This window comes from Haemorhous mexicanus, chromosome 1 (assembly GCF_027477595.1).
Source record: "Haemorhous mexicanus isolate bHaeMex1 chromosome 1, bHaeMex1.pri, whole genome shotgun sequence".
Lineage (NCBI taxonomy): Eukaryota > Metazoa > Chordata > Aves > Passeriformes > Fringillidae > Haemorhous > Haemorhous mexicanus.
In genome coordinates, this window is record NC_082341.1 from 98,743,960 (window position 1) to 98,763,867 (window position 19,908).

Here is a 19,908-nt window from a genome sequence, read left to right on the forward strand (position 1 = left end):
AGGTAAGGTCCTCTTAAAAACTGAGGGACCTGACACAAAGGAGTCAACTTGCTTTATGAAGTTCAAGAAACACAGTGACAGGACAGACCAGTATATTGCCAAATTAGGAGTGACAGAGATACTCAAATAATATGCCTGTTGACAGACAGCAAGTTTTACTTTGGTCTTGTTCTTTGTACACCTGATCAGGAAGGTGCTTAGGTTTGGTAGTGCACTACAGACTGTGACTTGGAAGAGTGTAACAGTGAGAATCATGTCTCTGCCAAGGCATCTGCCCATGGGACACCTGCCATCACCTGTGGTTTCCAGCTTGTCCACATGTCCATTGCTATGGGCCACCCCAGTGTGGGTGAGAAAGTGATGTCACTGCCGCCATGCTAAAAGAAAAATTAGTTCCATCAACACATGACAGTGAGAGAGCCTGGGGGTTTCCTCCTGTCACACTGTCCCTGGGGTGAAAGGGAGGAGTTGCTCTGCAGTCCAAGCAGGGTGAGCTGTTCCCCAGCTCTACCTCTGCCACCAGAAAACATTCCCATTCATATGCAAAACTTTTAACACCCCGGGCTGACAGGGCTGCCGCTGCTGCGCAGTTATGGCACTCAGCAACAGGGCAGGGTGCATTTCAAGCCTGTCCTGCCTCCTCTGCTCTCAAAATCAACTTCTGTCTCAGCTGTAAGGACACCCCACCTCAAAGCTCATCTCAAAGGCTGACTGTAAAAACAGGAGGTGTCATTTCTGTGAATGAGATTGTTTTCGTAAGTGCAGATGCGGAAGCTGTTACCACCAAAATATTTAGGAAACTGGTGAAAGGAAACAGTCGAGCTGTAGCACAGGAACAGGTTCAAGCACTTGGCTCTGGCTGCGCCCTGAGCTGCGTCCTTGCCACAATGCAGCACTCCCAAGAAGATGAGACTGCACCCGGAGAAGAAGATGATTCCTTTGGGGAAGGTAAAGTCATCTTTTATTAAACTAATCCTACTCCTACTCAGACTAGAGACCGGTTACTAGCCTGGGTGGTATTTCTTGTGTAAATCTGAAGTTGTCTGTGGGCTTCAAGGTCACAGGGTGACCAGACTCTTTTTCTCCTTAGAGAATGGAGAACAAAGGGACCATAGATACAATAAAAATACTTTCACACTGGTCCAGCAGCTTCAAGGAAGTTACTGCAGAAGAAAGCTGGGGGGACGCCCAGTGTATTTTCTACAGTGGCTGCGCTGTGCAAAGTAGCACATTGGGCATTCAACAGCACAGGTGCAGCTGTCGTTAAAGTAGTAGGGGCTCTGTACAGGGGCTAAGGGTGACTTGCTACTTAAATTATCTGAGCAGAATTAGAGTCCTCCTCTCCAACTGACACAACCTGAGATACAAAGCGGGTGTCATAATTTCTTATCCCTAAAACTGCTTCTGCTTGATTCCTTGTTGCTTGCATTCTGTACCATCATTTACATGTGTGCTGAGTGCTATCAAGTCAAAATAACAGAAACACAGATAAGAGGGCCCAGAGGAGGAGGAAGAATCTGGCCCATAGTGTTCAATTTCTGCCGCTGCTCTCTGCTCCCTTTTGCACTTGAGCCGGGGGTGGGGAGAACTTGCTCATGCAAATCTTTTCCCGAGCCCCAGCCCTCCACAGTTTCTAAGGGAGTTGAAGGCACAAAGAGCTGCCTGGATCCACTCCAAAGACTGTGAACCTTTAAACTCACTTTCAGCACAGCTTCAGCAAGCCTCATTTAAACAAAGCTCAGCTGCGGTTGGTATGGAAAACTTAGCAGTGAATAGTGCCAAATCAAGTTATCTGAGCCCCAGTGAAAGGCATCAGCTCAGAAAAGAAAGCAGTCTCAATGATGTTCTCTTGGTACTCAAATACATTTCTCACGTCTCTATGCCCCCACTTCTCACCCTGTATCCCAGTCTGGGCTCAGAAGGGCAATGAATTTGCTGACAGGAGAGGTCAGTGCATTTGAATTGTGGAAGAAATCATAGTAGTCCAGGAAACACCTCATGCCAGTGGGCAAATCAACTGGCACTGAAAGTACCTCATTGCATTTGCTGCATCCTGCATTCAACACAAGTGGATGCTGCTTCCCAGGATAATCATCCACGTGCTCTGACTTGATATGGACGTTTGCAATTGCTCTGAAGAGCCAGTGGGATTTTAAGTTTCTTTGCTGTTTCTGAAACCTTTAGTTCATGTTCTTAACAAGAAATGTGGAAGGAAAGGAGAGAAATGTGGGCAGTTAAGTTGACATATATATTAATGATACACCACTTCAAAAATCTGTTCCAGCCTCTCAGCTAAGTTGTTTCTGGCAGGGCTGATCCAGAAACAGCTAGAGGAGGCTCTGCTTTTTCAAAGGCAGGAACATTTTAAAAACCTCTCCATGACCCTTCTTGGAGCAGGAGGTTGGAATAGATGATCTTCTGAGGTCCCACCCCACCTAAGGCATCCTACGAGTCTATGAATTGGTGACATCCTCTTCAACTCACCTACACATAACTGGGAACAGTTGTATCCCAGCTTCCCTCTCAGACACAGGGATTGTTGGCTCCAAAACCTGCCAGCTGGAGAGCCCAAACAGCACAGGCACAGTGCTAGACTTCCCCTTCAGTCCCCTCTCCTTTCTCTTGAACGGGTTAGCAAGGAAACATTAACTTTTTGGCTGCTATTTCTGGAGCGCTGTTGACCCTGGACAACCCAGTGCACTCCCTGGGGCTGGGTGGGATCTGGGCGGGGAGGAGCAGGGCCCCTTTCGGTCACAGGGCAGCCCCCGCCCTGCTCATGCTGCGGCCTCGGGCGCCAGCCAAAATTTAGTCACAGCCAAAACTTAGTCGCAGATTTTCAGGCCAGATGGAGGCACTTGTCAGGCACTGAACTCCCAGCTCAGTGCAGACCTCAGCTATTAGGGCATGGCCTATTTTTTATCATTTTCCACATCCACCTTGATTTGGAAAGTGATGATGGCAAATCTCTGTCCACCTTTATAACTCATCCCAAGGCTTAGCTACCATCACAGTTAAAGTCAGATTTTATTTCTTCTAGCACTGATCTGTCTACTTTTTTGGAGTTAGTTTCCTTCCTGTCCAGGAGAGCTAAGATCTCACTATTCCTTGTGCATATAAAAATCTCATAAAAATATCTACAGCCAATATTCAGATCACTCTCATCTTTTGCCAAGCAGACTGTTATCAATGACTGTTTCCTTATAAACTTTTAATCTGTTAAGCATTTTCATGGTTTTTGAGACCAGTCCCTTGGAGAGATATGGACACCAGCATGGAGCCCAGTGCTCCAAAACTGTCAGACCAGGACAAATCCAGAAGTTACATGATATGTTTACTCATACTTCTTAAGTCTATGTATAATATATCAGGATCAGTTCAAGGATCTGCTGAAGTCCTTTCAGGTTGCAGCATCACATGAGGGTCTGCTCGTCTCAGATTTTTCTCTTTAATCCTCAATTCTTTCAGAGTCAAATTTCTCAGGACAAAGTCAATGTTATCCTGTCAGGATGGCTTATCTCCCTTGCTCCCAGCTATGCCCATACCAAAACCAGATGAATCACCTCACTTCCTCAAGTAGCCTGTTTTCCACTTCTCCAGACATTGTACCATCTGTGCCATACTCAGTCAATCACTGTTTAAAGTTCCCTTTCAGATCACTGACATAAAAATAGTTCAATCCCATGGGAGAGAACCAATCTTTGTATGTCCTCTTTAGAAACTGGCATCTTTGATGATTTCTCAGCTGGGTTGTGTAAAGATTTCATGCAGTACCAAGTTCTGTTTCTTCCTAAAGTCAAAGTACACTATCAATAAAATTATTTTCTCTAAAATCCTAATGATTGCCACTGATTGTACTCCATCTCCTTTGATTTTGCTTATATGACTTCAACATCAGCTATTCCTTGATGAGACCAAGACCACTGCCAGGCTATCACATCATTAGTAACACAACATTATTTACAGCTCCCTGGAATTTCTCTGGTGTTTCAAGTTTTCTGAAACATTAACAAGAAGTTCCTAGGATAACTCTTCTCAAAATTACAGTTTTAAATTGTCTTCTGAGAAAGATCAAGAGGGAAATATTTTCCCATTGATATAGACTGTCAGATGGCACTGGTATTTTCCCACATGCTAACCAAAACATTTGTTGAAAACTTCTGTGTTTTCTTCAGCATAATCCATAATTCCACAATTTTCATTTACTTGTGCTTCAATAGGCATTGCTTTTCCTTATTATACCTTGAAATTGCAAGTCACAAAGCTGGATGTGACAAAATGGGGTAGAACTATCCTCACAAAAATGCAACAGCTATTCAAAGCTTCGAAATGTTCAACCTCAAAGAAACTTTGTTAGCTCTTTCCTTTGTTTTGTAGTAACAGTGCCTTGCACTGACATGGTGCTCTCCTTCAGAGGTTTTGCAGAGATTTTGCAAGTGACTGTGCTTACGTTCAGTGAAGAACTCCCTCTCCTCTGCAACATGGTCAGTGTTGAACAGGGCACAGCTGTAGTGTGGAAAAGTTTAAAAAATACATTCTTTTAGCCTTTTGAAAGCACAGGGACTGATAGGTTTAATTTCTTTTAAGCCCTACTCACTATGTTAACTCAAAGCAAGTGTCTTCAGTTATTTTTACAATTTTGTTAGGTCAAATTCCCACTTTGGGCAAAATGCTGTTTAATTTTTAGTGACTCTAAGTGCCTGGGATTCTAAAGTTATATTTCATTAAAAAAAAATCCCTTCCACTAGCACTAGGCTTTCCCTCATCACCGCAGCCTGTAGTGATGGTGTGGATTTTCCCTGACTCTGTGTCTTGGTTTGGATAAGACAGGTGCCTGCTAAAGAAGGCAGGAGCTTCCCCTGAAATGGAGAATGCAAACCCTCCCCACCCCTCCAAATTGCTATGAATTTTAAATTAAGGGGCTCTCAGGCAAAAAAATACGGGAGCAGGAAATAACAGTTCTTTAATAGGGAAGGGGGGAAAAACCATAAAATGATAAAATAAAAACAATGCAGTACACTAAAATGACAGAGTCAGAACTCAACCTGACACCCTGTTGGTCAGGGTGCTGGCAGCAGTCCAGTTGGAAAAGTGGCTGCAGTCCTCCTGAGGTGTCAGGTGTGGTTCTGTTGGAGCAGGGGGTCCTGTAGAAAAAGGGTGATTCTTCCTCCGCAGATCCGTGGAAGAAGAAGCAGCTGCTGTTCCTCTGGTGAATCCAGTGGAGAAGCTGTGCTGGTGTGTCAGAATCTCCTGATTATATCTGGATAGCAATGTTCGGCTCCTCCCTCTGGGCGGAGCATCTCACAATGGGATGTTACAGTTCTTATCAGCCATGCAGTGACATTCAATAGCCTCTTATCACGGGATGCCCCCTGCTGAAGGAGGAGTGATTGTGATCTCTCAGGGAGAGAGATAAGGGGAAATTGCCCACTTAACACCTAGACAACTGCCATACAGATGGTAATAGAATACATCCTGCCTTGCAATCCAGAACACTCTGTCTAAGATGAGGAGCCAAGCCCAGAGAGTGAGGGGGTTTGAGCACAAGTCAGCTTTCTTGGCAGACCCTGGTTTCCCTGGGAGGAGAGCTGAGGGCTCACACAGAGGTGTGATGCCACTGCACCAGCACAGCCTCTGACTGGGACCAGAAGCTCGGCACAGCAGGAGCTCCTGGATCAAGCAGACACATCCATAAGCAGAATTTGCAAGCAGTCAGCAAACATGGCCAGAATCACAGAATCATAAGATATGCTGAGTTGGAAGGGATGCATCAGGATCATCGAGTCCAGCTCCTGGCCCTAAACAGGATACCTCCAAGAGTCATACCTTGAATATGACTCAAGTGCCCAAGAGTATTGTTAAAATGCTTCTTGAACCCTGTCAGGCTGGTGCTGTGACCACTTCCCTGGGGAGCCTGTTCCAGTGCCCAACCACCCTCTGGGTGAAGAACCTTTTCTTGCTATCCTGCCTAAAACCTCCCCTGACTCAACTTCATGCAGTTTTCTTGGGTCCTGTCACTGGTCACCACAGAGAAGAGATCAGTGCCTGGCCCTCCTCTTCCCTTCACAAGGAAGTTGTAACTGCAATGAGGTCTCCTTTCAATCTCCTTTTCTCCAGGCTGAACAGAACAAGTGACCTCAGCTGCTCTTCACATGGCTTCCTCTCAAGGCCCTTCACCATCTTCATAGTCCTCCTTTGGACGCTCTCTAATAGTTTAATATTTTATACTGTGGCACCCAAAACTGCCCCCAGCACTCGAGGTGAGGCTGCCCCAGTGCAGAGCAGAGCAGGACAATCCCCTCCCTTGCCTCCCGGCTGGCCATGCTGGGCCTGATGGCCCCCAGGACACCCCTGGCCCTCCTGGCTACCAGGGCACTGCTCAGATTCAGCTTGCCATCAACCAGGTCCTCTCCAGCCTCTCATTCTCACACAACCAGGGTTGCCCCATCCAAGGTCCAGAATCCAGCACTTGCCCTTGTTGAACTTCTTACAGTTGGTGATTGATGAGTCCTCTAATTTGTCGGGGTCTCTTTGCAGGGCCCGTCTGCTTTTGAGGGAGTCAACAATTGATTGACTCCCTCCTCCTCTCAATTGTTGGCAAACTTGCTTGGTATTCCTTCAAGAATTAGATCCAAATACTTTGTTAGCACTGACCACCCTATCCAAGATGAGAATGCACATGAAAAGTAGAAATTAAGCTGTGATTTATTGCAGATCTTTTCATGCAGCTGCTTTACACTGACTTCTCCTCACACCTCCACTTCCCACTTCCTGTACATGCCCTCTGGTTGTACGTGGGGTAACCATAACCTCCCTCTCAGGTCAAAGCCCACACAAAATCCCATCAGTGTTTCCAAAATAATGTGGTAGGGGAAACCAACACTGTCTTTTTCATTACATTCATTAAGGGTGTGCTCCAGTTCAGTAGACCAGAGCCCTATTTTAGATGGTGCACTGCACAGAGTCAGAGTCCCAGGGCCCTTTCCTTGCCCAGGACTGACATGCTCCTTTTGGCATACAGATGCATTCCAGCACTGCTGCCCATCAAGGCTCCTGTGAGAACAGAACTGCATCAGATGTTTAAGGTGTGCTTCAAAAATGCACCAGATGCCTTTGCATCCTTGTAAAGCCTGCCTGTCTTTTATAAGAGAGAAAATAACTTCAGTTCTGGGGTTTGGGACCAGCTCTGAGGCTTAGCTGAAATGAAAGGCAGCTGCTGTACATGGTTATGTGCACTGCCTGCACATAGTGAGGTGAGATGTTAGAGAAAACTGAGGATAAAGCTTTGGATGTTAACTTATAATTGAGACTCTGTATTCAGCAACAATTCAGGTTAAGCAACTTTTCTCTTTCCCTGAAGCAATACTATACACTGTGCTTTTCTTGGACATACAACTGCAGTGGCTTGTCAAATGTCACATAGGGCCTTCCATGTCACAGCTTGTCTGTGACCCATGGGACCAGGTTTCTTTCCATGCTGTATCTAGCCCTGCTTTGGTGAGACCCCTCAGCTATGACCCCTCCCCACAGAGTACATAGAAGTGCTAACTTTAAGAGAATTATGTTTTCTAATGATACTTGTGTGTTCATATGAGTATGTATTCCAGCATATGCCTACCTCAGAGATATGCAGAGATACCTTTTTTTCCTATGTTTTCACCCCAAAGGGTTTGACACGGCTACTTTTTATCCAACATACCATTTCCCAATACTTCAGGAGGCTGTTGTAAGGATGAGCAGCCTTGCAATGTATTAAGCATAGGACTTCTCCTTCCTGACTGCTGGGAGACTGCAGATCAGTGTCCTGAAAACATTTACAGGTCCCACTAGCCCTACTTGTCCTTTTGACTTATCTCACATTCCTGGAGAAAGTGTGTGCTGTACTCCCTTCAGCCCAGAGGATGAGAAGTCCCATCACCAAGGCAACAGTGTCTGCTTCATCCAGATAGATGGACTGCAGTGAGATATTTGGCCTATAAACTCAAATTGAAGCACCTTTCTGCAAGAGCATGATCAGACCTATTTAACACACAGGACAGGGATGGCAAGGAAAAAAGGGTGCTGTCTTATGGAGCATTTTTGTTATTCCTGTTTACGCTAAATGCTCCACTCACCTGCTTTTCACAGCTGCTCCGTTCTGGTTGTGGTCCATGGGTGGACTCGGAGTTATGCAGACGGAGGAGAGAGCTTTTTGTGGTCAGAGGAGTCAGTGTGAGACGCCCATCCCTACCCCAGGCGCCCCCACACTGACCCACCCGCAGTGCTCTGGAACTTCCAGCTGTCATGGGCAGCTGGAGGATTATTTTTAACAGGGTATTGCACTCCATATATGAAGCAGAAAAGTTTGAGCCCATAAGGTCCAAATAGAAAAAAAATTTTAAAAAAAAGAGAAAAATATTGAAATGAGAGACCCTTCCTCCTTTGTTCTCTCCCTATTTTTTTAATTAAAACATTTGATCTTTTTTGTGCTTCCTTCTCCATTTCTGGAAGGCAGCTTTTTTGGTTCATATCTGTTGACGATATTTCTAGATCACTAATAATAACAACAGTGAGGGGAAAATCCAGGTCAAATAAACAAGTGGCATTTAACCAGCCCTCAGAGAAAAGAGGAAGGTATGTACAAGCCAGAGAGAAACCACTGATCAGGTGTGCTTGGGGCACCTTCAAAGCTTGCAAAACAAGTGTCACACCAAAGGCCGCAGCAAAGCTGCCTTTCTTTTCACACATATTGCCCCTCCTGGTTTTACATAGCATCTTTACAAAGTTCCAAGAAACACGAGCTTTTTGTCGCTCAGTCCCGTCATTAAATTCACAAAATAAATGTGTCTTGGCCAACGTGAGTGGGTGGCGTAAACAACTTCACCCCTTTAATAATTCGAGGCACAGCTCAGCTGCCTGTGAAATGAGCTTCCGCCTGCCTGGATGCTGAACCAAAGCCTTGTGGTTGGTGCACCATGGGTGTGACAGGCACAAAACAACCGGCTCAGGAAGTGCAGAGTTAAAAGGCGAGGAGTGAAAACAGTCTGTGTGTATGGATGGGGGGGGAGAGAGGGAGAGAGTAGTCAAGCACTTGACAATGTCACAGAGGCCCTAAAAAGTTGATGGTGGGAAGATTTCCCAATAGTAGGATTTCTCTTATATCTCAGCATTGCTTGTGGAGGTGAGGGGTGTTGTCAGGTCACACAGAATTTTAAGCAGTGTATTGTTGATCTGGCATCCAGGAGCAGGGAAATGGTTTGAAGCAGAGGTTTATGCTCTGAAAGAGTCCCTGATATTCCTGTGTCTTTGGCAACTGGTAAACAAGTGAAGCAAAACTGCTACAGAAATACTGAGCATTAAGGCTTCAATCTGCATAACTTATGGGGGCTCACATTGGCTTGCTCTAGTTTAATTGCAGGTAGTCTGGGAGTTGGAAAGCTCAGAGATGCAGAGCTTGGAAATGATACCTTGAGTTCTAATAGTTGATAAAAAGCTTGGAAGACAAGAAGTAAAGTAGAAAAATATGAAGCCATGGAGAGCAAGAAAATAAACTGGTATTTTGGGGAAAAGCCCACTGTGACCAGCCCTTGCCTGAACAGAAAAACACAGTGGATAAACACATCTGGCTGCACCCAAATTGGGGCAGTTTGAATGACCTCTATTCCAGCCTTCTCTGAGATTTAGTGTTCTAGTTCCTCAAACTGGTTACCTTATGTTCCTCTTAGTCAATACTGGGTGTGTTCAAGAAGGAGGGAGGGCAAGGGTGGAAACAAGAAGCCCCTTTAGGTGCCAGCTCAGGGCATGGAAATAGGGATCCTTCACTGCTGGAAGACCTGGGCTCTTTTGCTGACCATGGCAGTCCCCTGGTGCTAGCCTGGCAGCAGTGGGCACAAGTGTAGCTAGTGCCTGTCGGGGTCCACAGCCCAGCATTTCCACCCACAGGGCAACAGGAGGCAGATCCACTGCAGCAGTGGGGTAGGCTCATCTTTGTGACAGCAGGTTCAACAAGGAAGCCCTGCAGCAGCTGCTTACCATTAAAGCTCAATATTTACTTGAGCTTTGCCTCTAACCAGGATCCTGGGCCTGGGTTAGATTTCCCCAGTGCACAGTAATGCTTTTAGTTATGCCCCACTAGGAAAACTGCCTGCACTTGCTGCTGCTCTGTTGCACTGTGGTGGGGGAGCTCAGCATCCAGGTTGCTCCTGCAGCTTCACTAACCAGAGCCCTGCCCTGGATTTACTGCCCATGTCATGGCATTGTGTGCGCCTGCCTACAATTAACCACAATCCATTCCACAGAAAATTAAGGACACTCAAAATAGTCCAGCAAAATAAATACTCGAGCCCAAAATCCCAGGTGAAATGACCACCCTGGGAAGCAAATCCCAAAACTGCCCCAAAAACTCAGAGCTCTCTGAGGTGACTATAGAAGTGCACACAAGGGCTTGCAAAAGCTCCCCTTTCATCACACCAGGCTGTTCCCCAGGCCAGCCCTGCCTTCCTGCCCTCCCTGTGCCCAGCCCTAGGGGAAGTGACCTGCATTTATGAGCTTTTGTGCAACTGATCCTCTCTTCATGTCGAGTGAAAAGCCCCCAACTATCCTCACTCCCTGAGGAGTGCACCTGTGGTTTAGGTATGGCAGCAGCTGAATGGTATCCAGGAGGTTCCCTGGAGGGGTGTCACAGTCACCTGTGGCAGAAGAGAAAGGGACAGCCTCTCTGAGGGGCTTGGCAGGATGGCTAAAAGCTCTGTGAATATATTCAATATATGTCATTAACATAGTCATTAAATTTTCAAGGACTCCTGCAGGACCTCAGGGAGATGAGCTTATAAAATCTCACACATGAGCCCCACGGCTTTCTCAAATTTGTGATTAAGATGCCAGTGGCTAACAAGGCTGGCCAGCATTCAGGCTCCATGGCATAACTGGAGCTTTGTTCACATCCTTCTCATTTCATGGTAGTTCAGAGCAGTGGAAGAGCTCTGTTGTGAACGTGGATATTGTCTATAAGGCACCATGCTCTTTTTAGCAGTTGGTTGTGACTGTGTTGAAGTGCAGTTTTTGCCACCTGAGAGCTCCTGTAAGTTTTGGAGTCCTGCTCACTGCCTTCACTCTGAAGTAACAGATTTCCTTTTCTTGAGGGTCTTGGAGAAGAGAGATACTTTATAGATGTAGATAGATTTGAAACCAGATATCATCTTTGAGATCCTCTCCCAAACACATGCTAAGAGTGCCACATAGCAATCCCAGCGCACACTTAACAAGAGAGGCTCTTTTTTTTTTCTTTTTTTTTTCTTTTTTTTTTAAATTGAGAGGGGTGGGAATGTTGAAAAGCATCCATACAAAATATTCTTAAAGAAAAAGAAAGCCACAGGAGGAGCAGAGCAGTCCAGCACTGCTGAGCTCAGCTGTGGAGTTGGATGTCAGTAGTTTTTTTTTCTAATTTCCCCACTGAAACGCAGGCAGCTCGGGAGGTCCTGATGTGCTCTGCCTTTTCTGTCACTCTGGGGAGCTTCCTGCCCACTCTATTCCTGATGCCTGTTGTGAGCCAAGGAAGAGTTAGCTTAATCAGCAACTGAGTAGTGCCAAGTTGTTGTCATTAATCACTTCAAAAATCACTGCACTGAAAATAGTACACAGGGTCAGATGTTCAAAAACTGGCATGGTTTCACTGGTGTCATTTAACCTCAGCCACAAAGCCAGAACACACCCCTAAAGAAACACTTCTTATTTGCTTTACATATTATTTATGAATTTTAAATCCACTCACACAAAGCTGCTCTTCATCTTTCCTAGAGGAAATAACTGCTATGAATGTTCAGTCACCTCCAGGTGAAGGCAGGCTGGACCAGCAAGGAACATGTATCCCCCCAAGAGATGCCTGGAGGTACTGGTCTGAGGGTTTGGTCAGAGCTTCTCTGTGCTACAGACCACCCTCTCTCCCTTGGAATCTCAGTCCAAATATTTGGCAGATGCACTTGGGGCTCATTGCATTACAGAGGCAGCATGTTCACTGCGCTCCCCCGAATGGCATTTTGTGTGTGCTGCACTTGTTTTGTATTTGCTATATTTAAGCCACAGAAATATGCGCTGGGGAGGAAAAGAGGGAAGTGGTGGTATCTTGGAGGGAGGGAAGAAATGAAAATAATTTCTCAAAGCTGCAGTCCTTTGTGCAGAATTTTGGCTCACAAGAAGGAAGGAGGAGCACCACGATCTCTGCACCAAGGACCTCGACAGGTCACCCATACTGCAGTTTATCTGGGAATGATTACAAGGCAGCTCTGGTGTTACACTAACATAACTAAGGATAGAAATTGCCTGGAGCCTTTGCACCTGAGGACCCCTTCTGGGTTTCTGTTATGAAACTGCTCTGTTAGGGACATGCAGGAAGACCAGTGTGGAGCACTGCAGAATTCATATGTGGAACTAGATTTTTAAATGTCTGGCCATATTTGCTTCTTTGCTTCCTGCTTCCACCGAAGCCTTTGCAGCCTTCTTCTACCTGACCATCATTTTCCCCAGACCATGCTCATCATCCCTGCAGCTCCTCCCCTTCTTGCCATGACCTGTGGTGCTCACCAAGCAGCAGGAAGGCAGGGGCTGTCTCTATGCTGCTGCTGAGGGTCACAGCAAGGCAGGCCAAAGTCCTTCATGCTCCTGGCTTGCTCTTTCAGTCATGGATTTAGGATACCTTTGATGTTTGTTAACATGTCCTATAGTGTCTTGCCCCATATAATACAATCTTTCATGATCCTTCGTCCTTCCAGGCCAGTTGTCTGCTTCATGTCATGAGGTGGAGGAGAACCGGATGTGCTTGTGCATGTATAAAGAAAGGTTTTCTCCTCCTCTGTGCTTTAGAGCTTGTCCAAAATTTGTTTCTCAAATGCAGGTGAGGGTGCAAGGGGAGTGTGGAGGTGAACATGGGCTGGGGCCACATTTTAACTGTAGTCCTGATGTCAGCAGCAAATTTCAGCAGCAGGTATTACTGCTGGATAACATGGGAAGAGATGGGCACAGTCCCTAAGAGAACCCAAAAGAGATTCAGAATCTCAGCCTTCTGTCATGATGGACGGTAAAGGTTGTGGCAGGGACACTGGTCTGGGCATTTGAGAGCCAAGAAACAAGTGAGAGGCAAGAGATTACCCAATGATTCCAGAGGATCCCAGCAAGTAAGCTAGGAACATATTGACTTTCTTACTACAAAGCTGAAACTGCTCCTGGAAATGGTCTAACTGGGTCTTCTTGATTTTAAGCATGTTGGTTGTACTGAGACAGGTAGCCCTAAGCAGGAATCTCACATGCTGCAGACCCATGGAAAGCAATGTGTTCCACTGTCTGCATTCCTCTGGGCAAGTTAGTTTCATGGCTGTCCAGCAGCAGGACTTCAAGCCAGCCCATTACCAGCAGCATGGATGACACTGTCCTGCAGTCATGCTCCCAAAAAGCAGGCTGATAGTGCTATACCTGTCTCTCCAAGTCTCCAATCCCTCCTATAGTAGCTTTGATCATCTCATAGTGTAGCTGACTTCCAGCTGTCCAGAAAAGCAAAAATTAGTTTATGGCAGTTTTTCAAGTGCCTTAACTAGAAAACAAGGAATGATTTTCAAAAACAAAAGACAGGGAAAAAATAAGGATAGAGCTGCAGTACTAGAAACGCCATCCACACACTTGGTGTGCACGTAAGAGCAGCTCAGCCAGCCCTGGTTGCTAAGCAGTGTGAAAAACTGGAATGTGCTGCTCCCTCCAACCCTGCATGAACATTGCCACACAAAACCTGCCCAGAAGAGGCATCAGTGCTGATTTTGAAACAGGTTCTGGGGAAAAAAAATTTCAAATGGTGAATCCTTCGTGCTGCTCCCCCAAGTTATATATGTGAGGATAGGTAGGATGTATGCTTGTGCATACAACTCCCAAAAATCAAATGCTGCCAGAGGTACCGGCCATTGTGGGAAGTGTTCTTGATCTGAAGGCAGCTATCTCAGACCACCACAAATGCAGCCAGGTGGGACAAAGAACAGATAAAAGAAGGATTACCTGGGGAAAGTGTTGTCTCTGTGGTACATCAAAAGCTAAAGGTGACTCCCCTTTCTGTCCCTGGCCCTCTCCCTCTGTATCCAAGTGTGTCCTGACCTCCATGCCACGGGACACAACCATTGCATTATGCTTCGTTCATTCCCAAAGATCCAGTTGTGCTGAGCATCTGGCCAGAAGTCCCAAATGGAATTTGTTCCTGAATCACTGCAGAAGGTCAGCACTAGTAGCTTTTCCCCACAAAGTGCCCCAGGGCAGCAAGTGGAAAGACTTGCAAAAGCACCATCATGAGAAATGAGGAACTTGAGGGTGGAGCAGCAACATAGTGATGGGAAGTAAAAGGGGGGAAATGATTGCACAGTGGTTAGAGAAGAGAAAAACAAGTGGGTATCAAACTCTTCTGGAAAGAGAGCAAGAAGTGTTACAGGATGACAATGAATGTGCAACAAACTGGACAGAGAAGCTGTAAGTACAGGAATGGAGTCAATCCAAAGAGCAGCATGGGCAGGGTGCAGTAAGAGAATTGTGGCTACACTTTAATATGCATAGTTGGAAAGAGTAATGGCAAACTTGCATACAGTCAGAATGTTAAAGCTCACATCTTGCCCAGATTGCTCATAGCAGGGATCAGGGTCTTGTCTTTTACCTCTCCCCTAAAAGCTTTCCCAAGTGATGGTTCCAGCACCTGCCATGTTCCCCACTCTCAAATATGATCATTTACCTATATTTTTGGACCAAGATCCCCAGGTAAGAGCAGTCAGGTTTGCACCCTGTGTTCCCACAAAAGACTTTCCTGGGTGTGATATCTGTTGGAGATGTCCTGTGGGATGTCCGTCAGCAATATGAAGATGCCTTGTGCATCCATTCTGAGCATGGGAGTTACACAGAAACACAGCAAATACAAGTTACATCAGGAAAAAATAGGTATAAATTGTCTTCCTTAAAGGCTAGGGCAGGCCTGATCTACCTCAGACATCCAGAGCTCAAAGCTGTGGTCTGCCCAACCATCCCCCCACATCCTTTGGCCCCTTGCTGCTCTGAACCTGCTAACAAGAGACCTCCATGCAAATTGCTGTCTGCATGGCCTGCCGAGCATTGCCACCCACCACCAATCTTTGCTTTCAGGTGAATGAAGTCACCCAGGCCTAAGTCTTTGTATCTGCATAACACACATACATCCCCACAGCAAGCAGGGAAATTTCAACAATATCCCACTTTTTCGGGAGGGTCCACACAGAGCCCTCCCACACAGTGTCTTATGAGGAAAAGAGAGTTTCCCCTGGACCTCTGTCCAGACTACTGGGTTGTGCTCCCCCTTTCTGGGTTTGTCTATTCTGCAATGGACCTGAAAGCCTCTGGCTCTCTTGATTCATGGGATTCAGTAGGCTGGAGTCTGTCTTGCAAAAGGAAAAGTGAAGTACTTTTCAATATATCCAACCCCCCCAGAGGGATGTGTAACTGATGCATATCAGCCAGAAAATCCTGCTCAGCCCTTTCAAGAAGCTTTCCGAGTGCCTGGGAGGAGCAGAGCATTTAGGTATTCTCAGAGTATAATCTCTTCTCTGATAATCCTGATTTACTCTTTGGCCTGGAAGCAAAGGCTAATGGAAAGCAAAGTGCTTCGGCAAAGCTCAGCAGGTAACTTAGTAGCTCTGGTTTAGTTGTCTTAAGTGTAATGTGGGGTTACCAGTGCTGAGAATTAATGTTTGTGAGGGTGCACTGGAACTGTCTCAGAGACAGAAGTAGACCATAATTGTCAATTACTGCTTTGAAAAGGTCACTGTTTTCTGAAGACAAAGCTAAAATCAGCTGTTGTCACTTAGAATTTCACTGGGGACACTCATGATGACCTATTTTTAACATAACAGAAGATTACGCTGCAATACCGTGAATAATTTATAGGCATAGTAGCATGATCACAGCCACAATACAATGGCAGCTTCAGTTCCTGCCAGATGATGGAGGGAGACAGAGCTCTCTGGCAATTTCCACTGAATTAGCAAAACAAGACACACGTGGAATGACTGTCCCAGCCTTTCAAAAGCATGTGTGTCAGGATGAATACATGTCCAGAAGGACTAAGTGGGGCAAAGATTTTATCTAGAGCATCCATCAACCTACTCAGTCTCCCAGCTGTTTCAACAAGCACTGGGGGCAGAGAAGTGGGAGTGTGTGTAGGGCTTGGTGTGATGGGGAGGAGGAGAGTAGCCTTCTGCATTTGCTATGCTAAACTATATTGAGAAACCAAGAGAAACAGCTTATACATCCCTATCACATGTATTTGCATAGGATAGAGGATATTTCCTTGAAAGAGGAGGCTGCAATATGAATGAGGTAATTTGCATCTGCAACCTTAAATTCAAAAAATCTTCAGCAAGATAAGATCAAAAAGGCCAGAGGGAATTGGTAACAATTGACCAGAACTGTAGGAGGCTTCAGGTTGAAGTAGGATGTTGCAATTAGTCTATGGCACTGAAAACCTTTAACAGATAACCAGGCTTCCACAGTGAGAGCTGCCACCCCGTGAAAGGCTGAAATGGACTCAAACACATATTAAGTGTGCATGATGAGACATTTATAGCTTTCAGCGTTGCCACAAATATTTCCTCTCCTCTTTCCCTGGCATTCCGTAGCCCAAAGTGCACAGCTGCTTTTTCCAGAAAGCAATTCCTCTGCCTTTGCCTCAGAGTTCACATCCTGTGTGACACACATGAAATGGGGGAACAGTTGATTCAGTCAGAGATGTAGAAAGGTCACCCTTAAAATTTTGCCTTGGAGCTACGGCAGTGACACTGTGTTGGCAACAGCCCCTACACTTTTTCTAGTGGAGAAATGGGTGCCTCTGGAAATAACACAGCCATGGTTGCTGTAGAGCCCATCTGAACTCAGAAACCTTGGAAACGGCCTCTAGGCCCCAGAGGTCCACACACCAGTGTGAAGAGCATGCTTCTCTGCTTTTACTAAAGCTGGAGTAATTTTGTCTCATTTCTACTTTCTAAGGCTACAGGGTTTATTTTCAGCATTCAATAGAAATAACTCATATTCATTCTTCCTGCTGAAAATTACTTAAGATGATAGATCATCTGGAATTGGCAGCTTGGATTTTTTTATTCAGGGACAGTTTGGGGGATTGTTTTACATGCACAATTCTCCTCAAAACCTAGCTCTGTCTTCTTTGTCATTTGTTTAACTTCTTCATACAATATCACCCTCTGTGTGACAGGTCAGTGTACTCAATGAAAACAAAGTGGTGAGTCTACCTATCCTGACCCAAATGGGGAAAGATACAGGGAAATGGGGAGGGTATCAGCATTGACTTCTCAAGCCTCCTTCCAAATTGTGTCTATTTACCAATCCCATAGATTTGCCAGGGATTCCCTATGCCCCTCACTCCCTCTACCCCCTCCCCCAAAAATGAACCACTTGCAGCTGTTTAAGAGGCACAAGGGAGAGCTTGTTTGAAGGACCCTACAATGCTGGAGGAGGAACAGCAAATCATATAGGAAATACAACGTGTGTTTGGTACTTCTGTTCGCTGATGTAAAGTCCAGTATTGAAAAAAGTCACAGAAGAGAAATGAAGAAGTCCTAAGGGTAGCAACTAATATATGCAAAATCCATGTCTCTCTAGAGAGATATATTGATAGTAAATTGGACAATACATTTTGGAAGGAACACTAAATTTGAAGAAAATACCTCACAGTCTCTGGGAAAATAACAACCTGTTTTTTCTTGAGGTAACAGAAAAGATGCTTAAAGGAAGAAACGCAAGGTCCATTCATTGCAATGTTCTTTCATTTATATTCGCCTTTAACTGCTGTCTTCAGCCCGCCCAACATCCAAATTTAGAGCTTTCATACACACTCCTGACGGCAACGGAGGCTGCAGCAAGTGCTCCACCGGCCGCGGGGAAGGCAGGCGGCGGCAGCCCGTTCCCTGCCCCATTCCAGGCGGGAAGGGTCAGAAGGATTTTACAGATGTTCCGCCTTTGGGACAAACGGCCTGAGGGGCCAGACGCATCGAGCGAAAAAAAGGAAGAGCCGCACGGCCGCGTCTCCCAAAAAGGTACTGGGGCACCGGCAGCGCCGGCTCCGCCGCATCCCGCGGGGCCGAGGCCGGGGGGCTCCGCACCCCCGCACTGCCCGCGGGCTGGGGGCGGGCGGTGGCCGCGCAGCAGCACCGCCTCCGCCGCCTCCTCCGCCCCCGCCTCCCGCCGCGGCTCCGCGAGGAAAAGCCGGCGGCGACTTCGCTCGCTGCCAGAGCGGCGGTGCGCGGCGACGGGAGGCGAGCTGTTCTCCCTTCTCTTAATTTTTGATTTTTTTTTTTAATTTCATTTTAAAGCTTTAATTTTATCCTTTTTGTTTTTAGCAATTATTATTCGCTGTTTATTAGTTTTCCAGCTGCGGGCGCTGCCGCCCGGGATGGGGCACCGCGGTGCCCGAGGAGCGCTGGGCGGCGGCGGGCGAGCGGCGTCCCGGAGCGGGCTGTGAGCCGCGGTAGCACCGCCGGCAGCAACAGGTACCCGGCCGGGCTCCCGGAGGGGTGCGGGGCCCGAGCCCGCGGGGGAAGGAAGGAAGGAAGGAAAGGGGCGCTGCCGAGCGGGGACGTGGCCGAGCGCAGCTCCAGGGCTGCGGGGCTAGAGAGCCGCGCTCACAGGAGCGGGTCCCGACCTCGCTCATCTGCTGGCGGCGGCAAGGTTGTGAGAAGGGCAGAAGTGCTCTTTTGGGGCGACCCGGGCATGGTTTTAGGCTGTGATTATGAAGAAAATCTTGAACGTGGGTGTTCACTGAGGGACATGAAACTGGCTTAATATTTTCTCACAGAGCGTGGAAGTGCTTAGCCCTGTTTCCATAAAAAAAGTCTCGGCGTTTCCTTAGGTCTTGTCTTTCTATTTCCAGAGAGCTTTTATGGTATTACTGGTTAGAGGAGAGCTTAGACCCTCTTAAGTTCCCTTTACAGTCCTTTGGCTCGTTCCCAAGGACTGATGCAAACCCATTACACACTGGCATTGCTCTTCAGTTTACCTTTGAATGCCCTGGTTACAAAAGGTCACCCTAATCCTGTGACTGGTCTTTCTATTGCTGTGTTAGCCGAGCATTTTGCTGTCTCTCATTCAAAGTTTCAAAACGCTTTCTGGAAACTGTGTGCTTGTGGCCATGCTGCCTTTGCACCCTTTCATCCGTCTCTCTGGGAAGAGCTGAGTGTATTCCCAGTGTAATTTCAGCATTCATTAATCTGGCCATGCATTCAGCCACGCTCATTTTAATTACCGTGTTTGAGCTGCTGTCACGCAGCTGGAGCCCGGGGCAGGGAACACGCTCCGAAACAGAAACATCATCTTCTCCAGTGGTTAATTAGGTTTCACAAGTATCCCTCTCTTGCATAAACAAAAGCAGGAGCATACCCAAACAAAGAGTTTAAGGAAGGAGACAGGAGGAAGGTGTATTTCCTGGAAGATTCCTGTGCTGGTTGCCCAGCTGTCTTTGAGATCTTCACACAGTGGGAAGAGACACAACGTGATGTGGTTTGTGTGGCCAGACTCAGAAAGGTATCCACTGGGATGGGTTCAGAGCCCTGCTTTACAACCATAATGGGCAAATGTGACAGATTGTTCCACGTTTAAATGAGTGTGGGTGGGTATATATGTTGCACAGTGGGAGTCTAAAGGAAGCTAAGTTTCTTTTTTTCCCATAAATCCAGTGTTTTCTCAGCTAGTAATTGAAGATTAGGACAGTCACTTAAGATGGTGTCTGTGCTGCTTGCAAGTGCAGATAAGCACTTGTGCAAGGTGAACTTTGACAATCCCAGCATCCATAACCCGATGCTGGTTTAACTTCTGGCATCCAAGCAGCATTTCCTTAACAAAGTGTGGGCTTTGGGGGTTTTCTTTGTTTTGTTTTGT

At 46.5% G+C, this 19,908-nt stretch overlaps 1 protein-coding gene across 3 annotated transcripts in view; it reads left to right on the forward strand.

The window, feature by feature from the left end:
* The window catches only part of RIPOR2 (RHO family interacting cell polarization regulator 2), a 108,284-nt gene that overhangs the window by 38,597 nt on the left and 49,779 nt on the right, over nucleotides 1–19,908 (forward strand). Inside the window, exon 1 of one of the 3 annotated variants that reach the window (XM_059856942.1) lies at nucleotides 793–948. The exons of 1 other annotated variant lie outside the window; for it this stretch is intronic. In XM_059856942.1, the coding sequence (XP_059712925.1) occupies nucleotides 888–948 (61 nt within the window). In that variant the 5' untranslated portion in view covers nucleotides 793–887. Of the gene's footprint in view, nucleotides 1–792; nucleotides 949–18,243; nucleotides 18,525–19,908 lie in introns of those variants that run through there. One more of the 3 variants, XM_059856948.1, reaches the window with a different exon arrangement.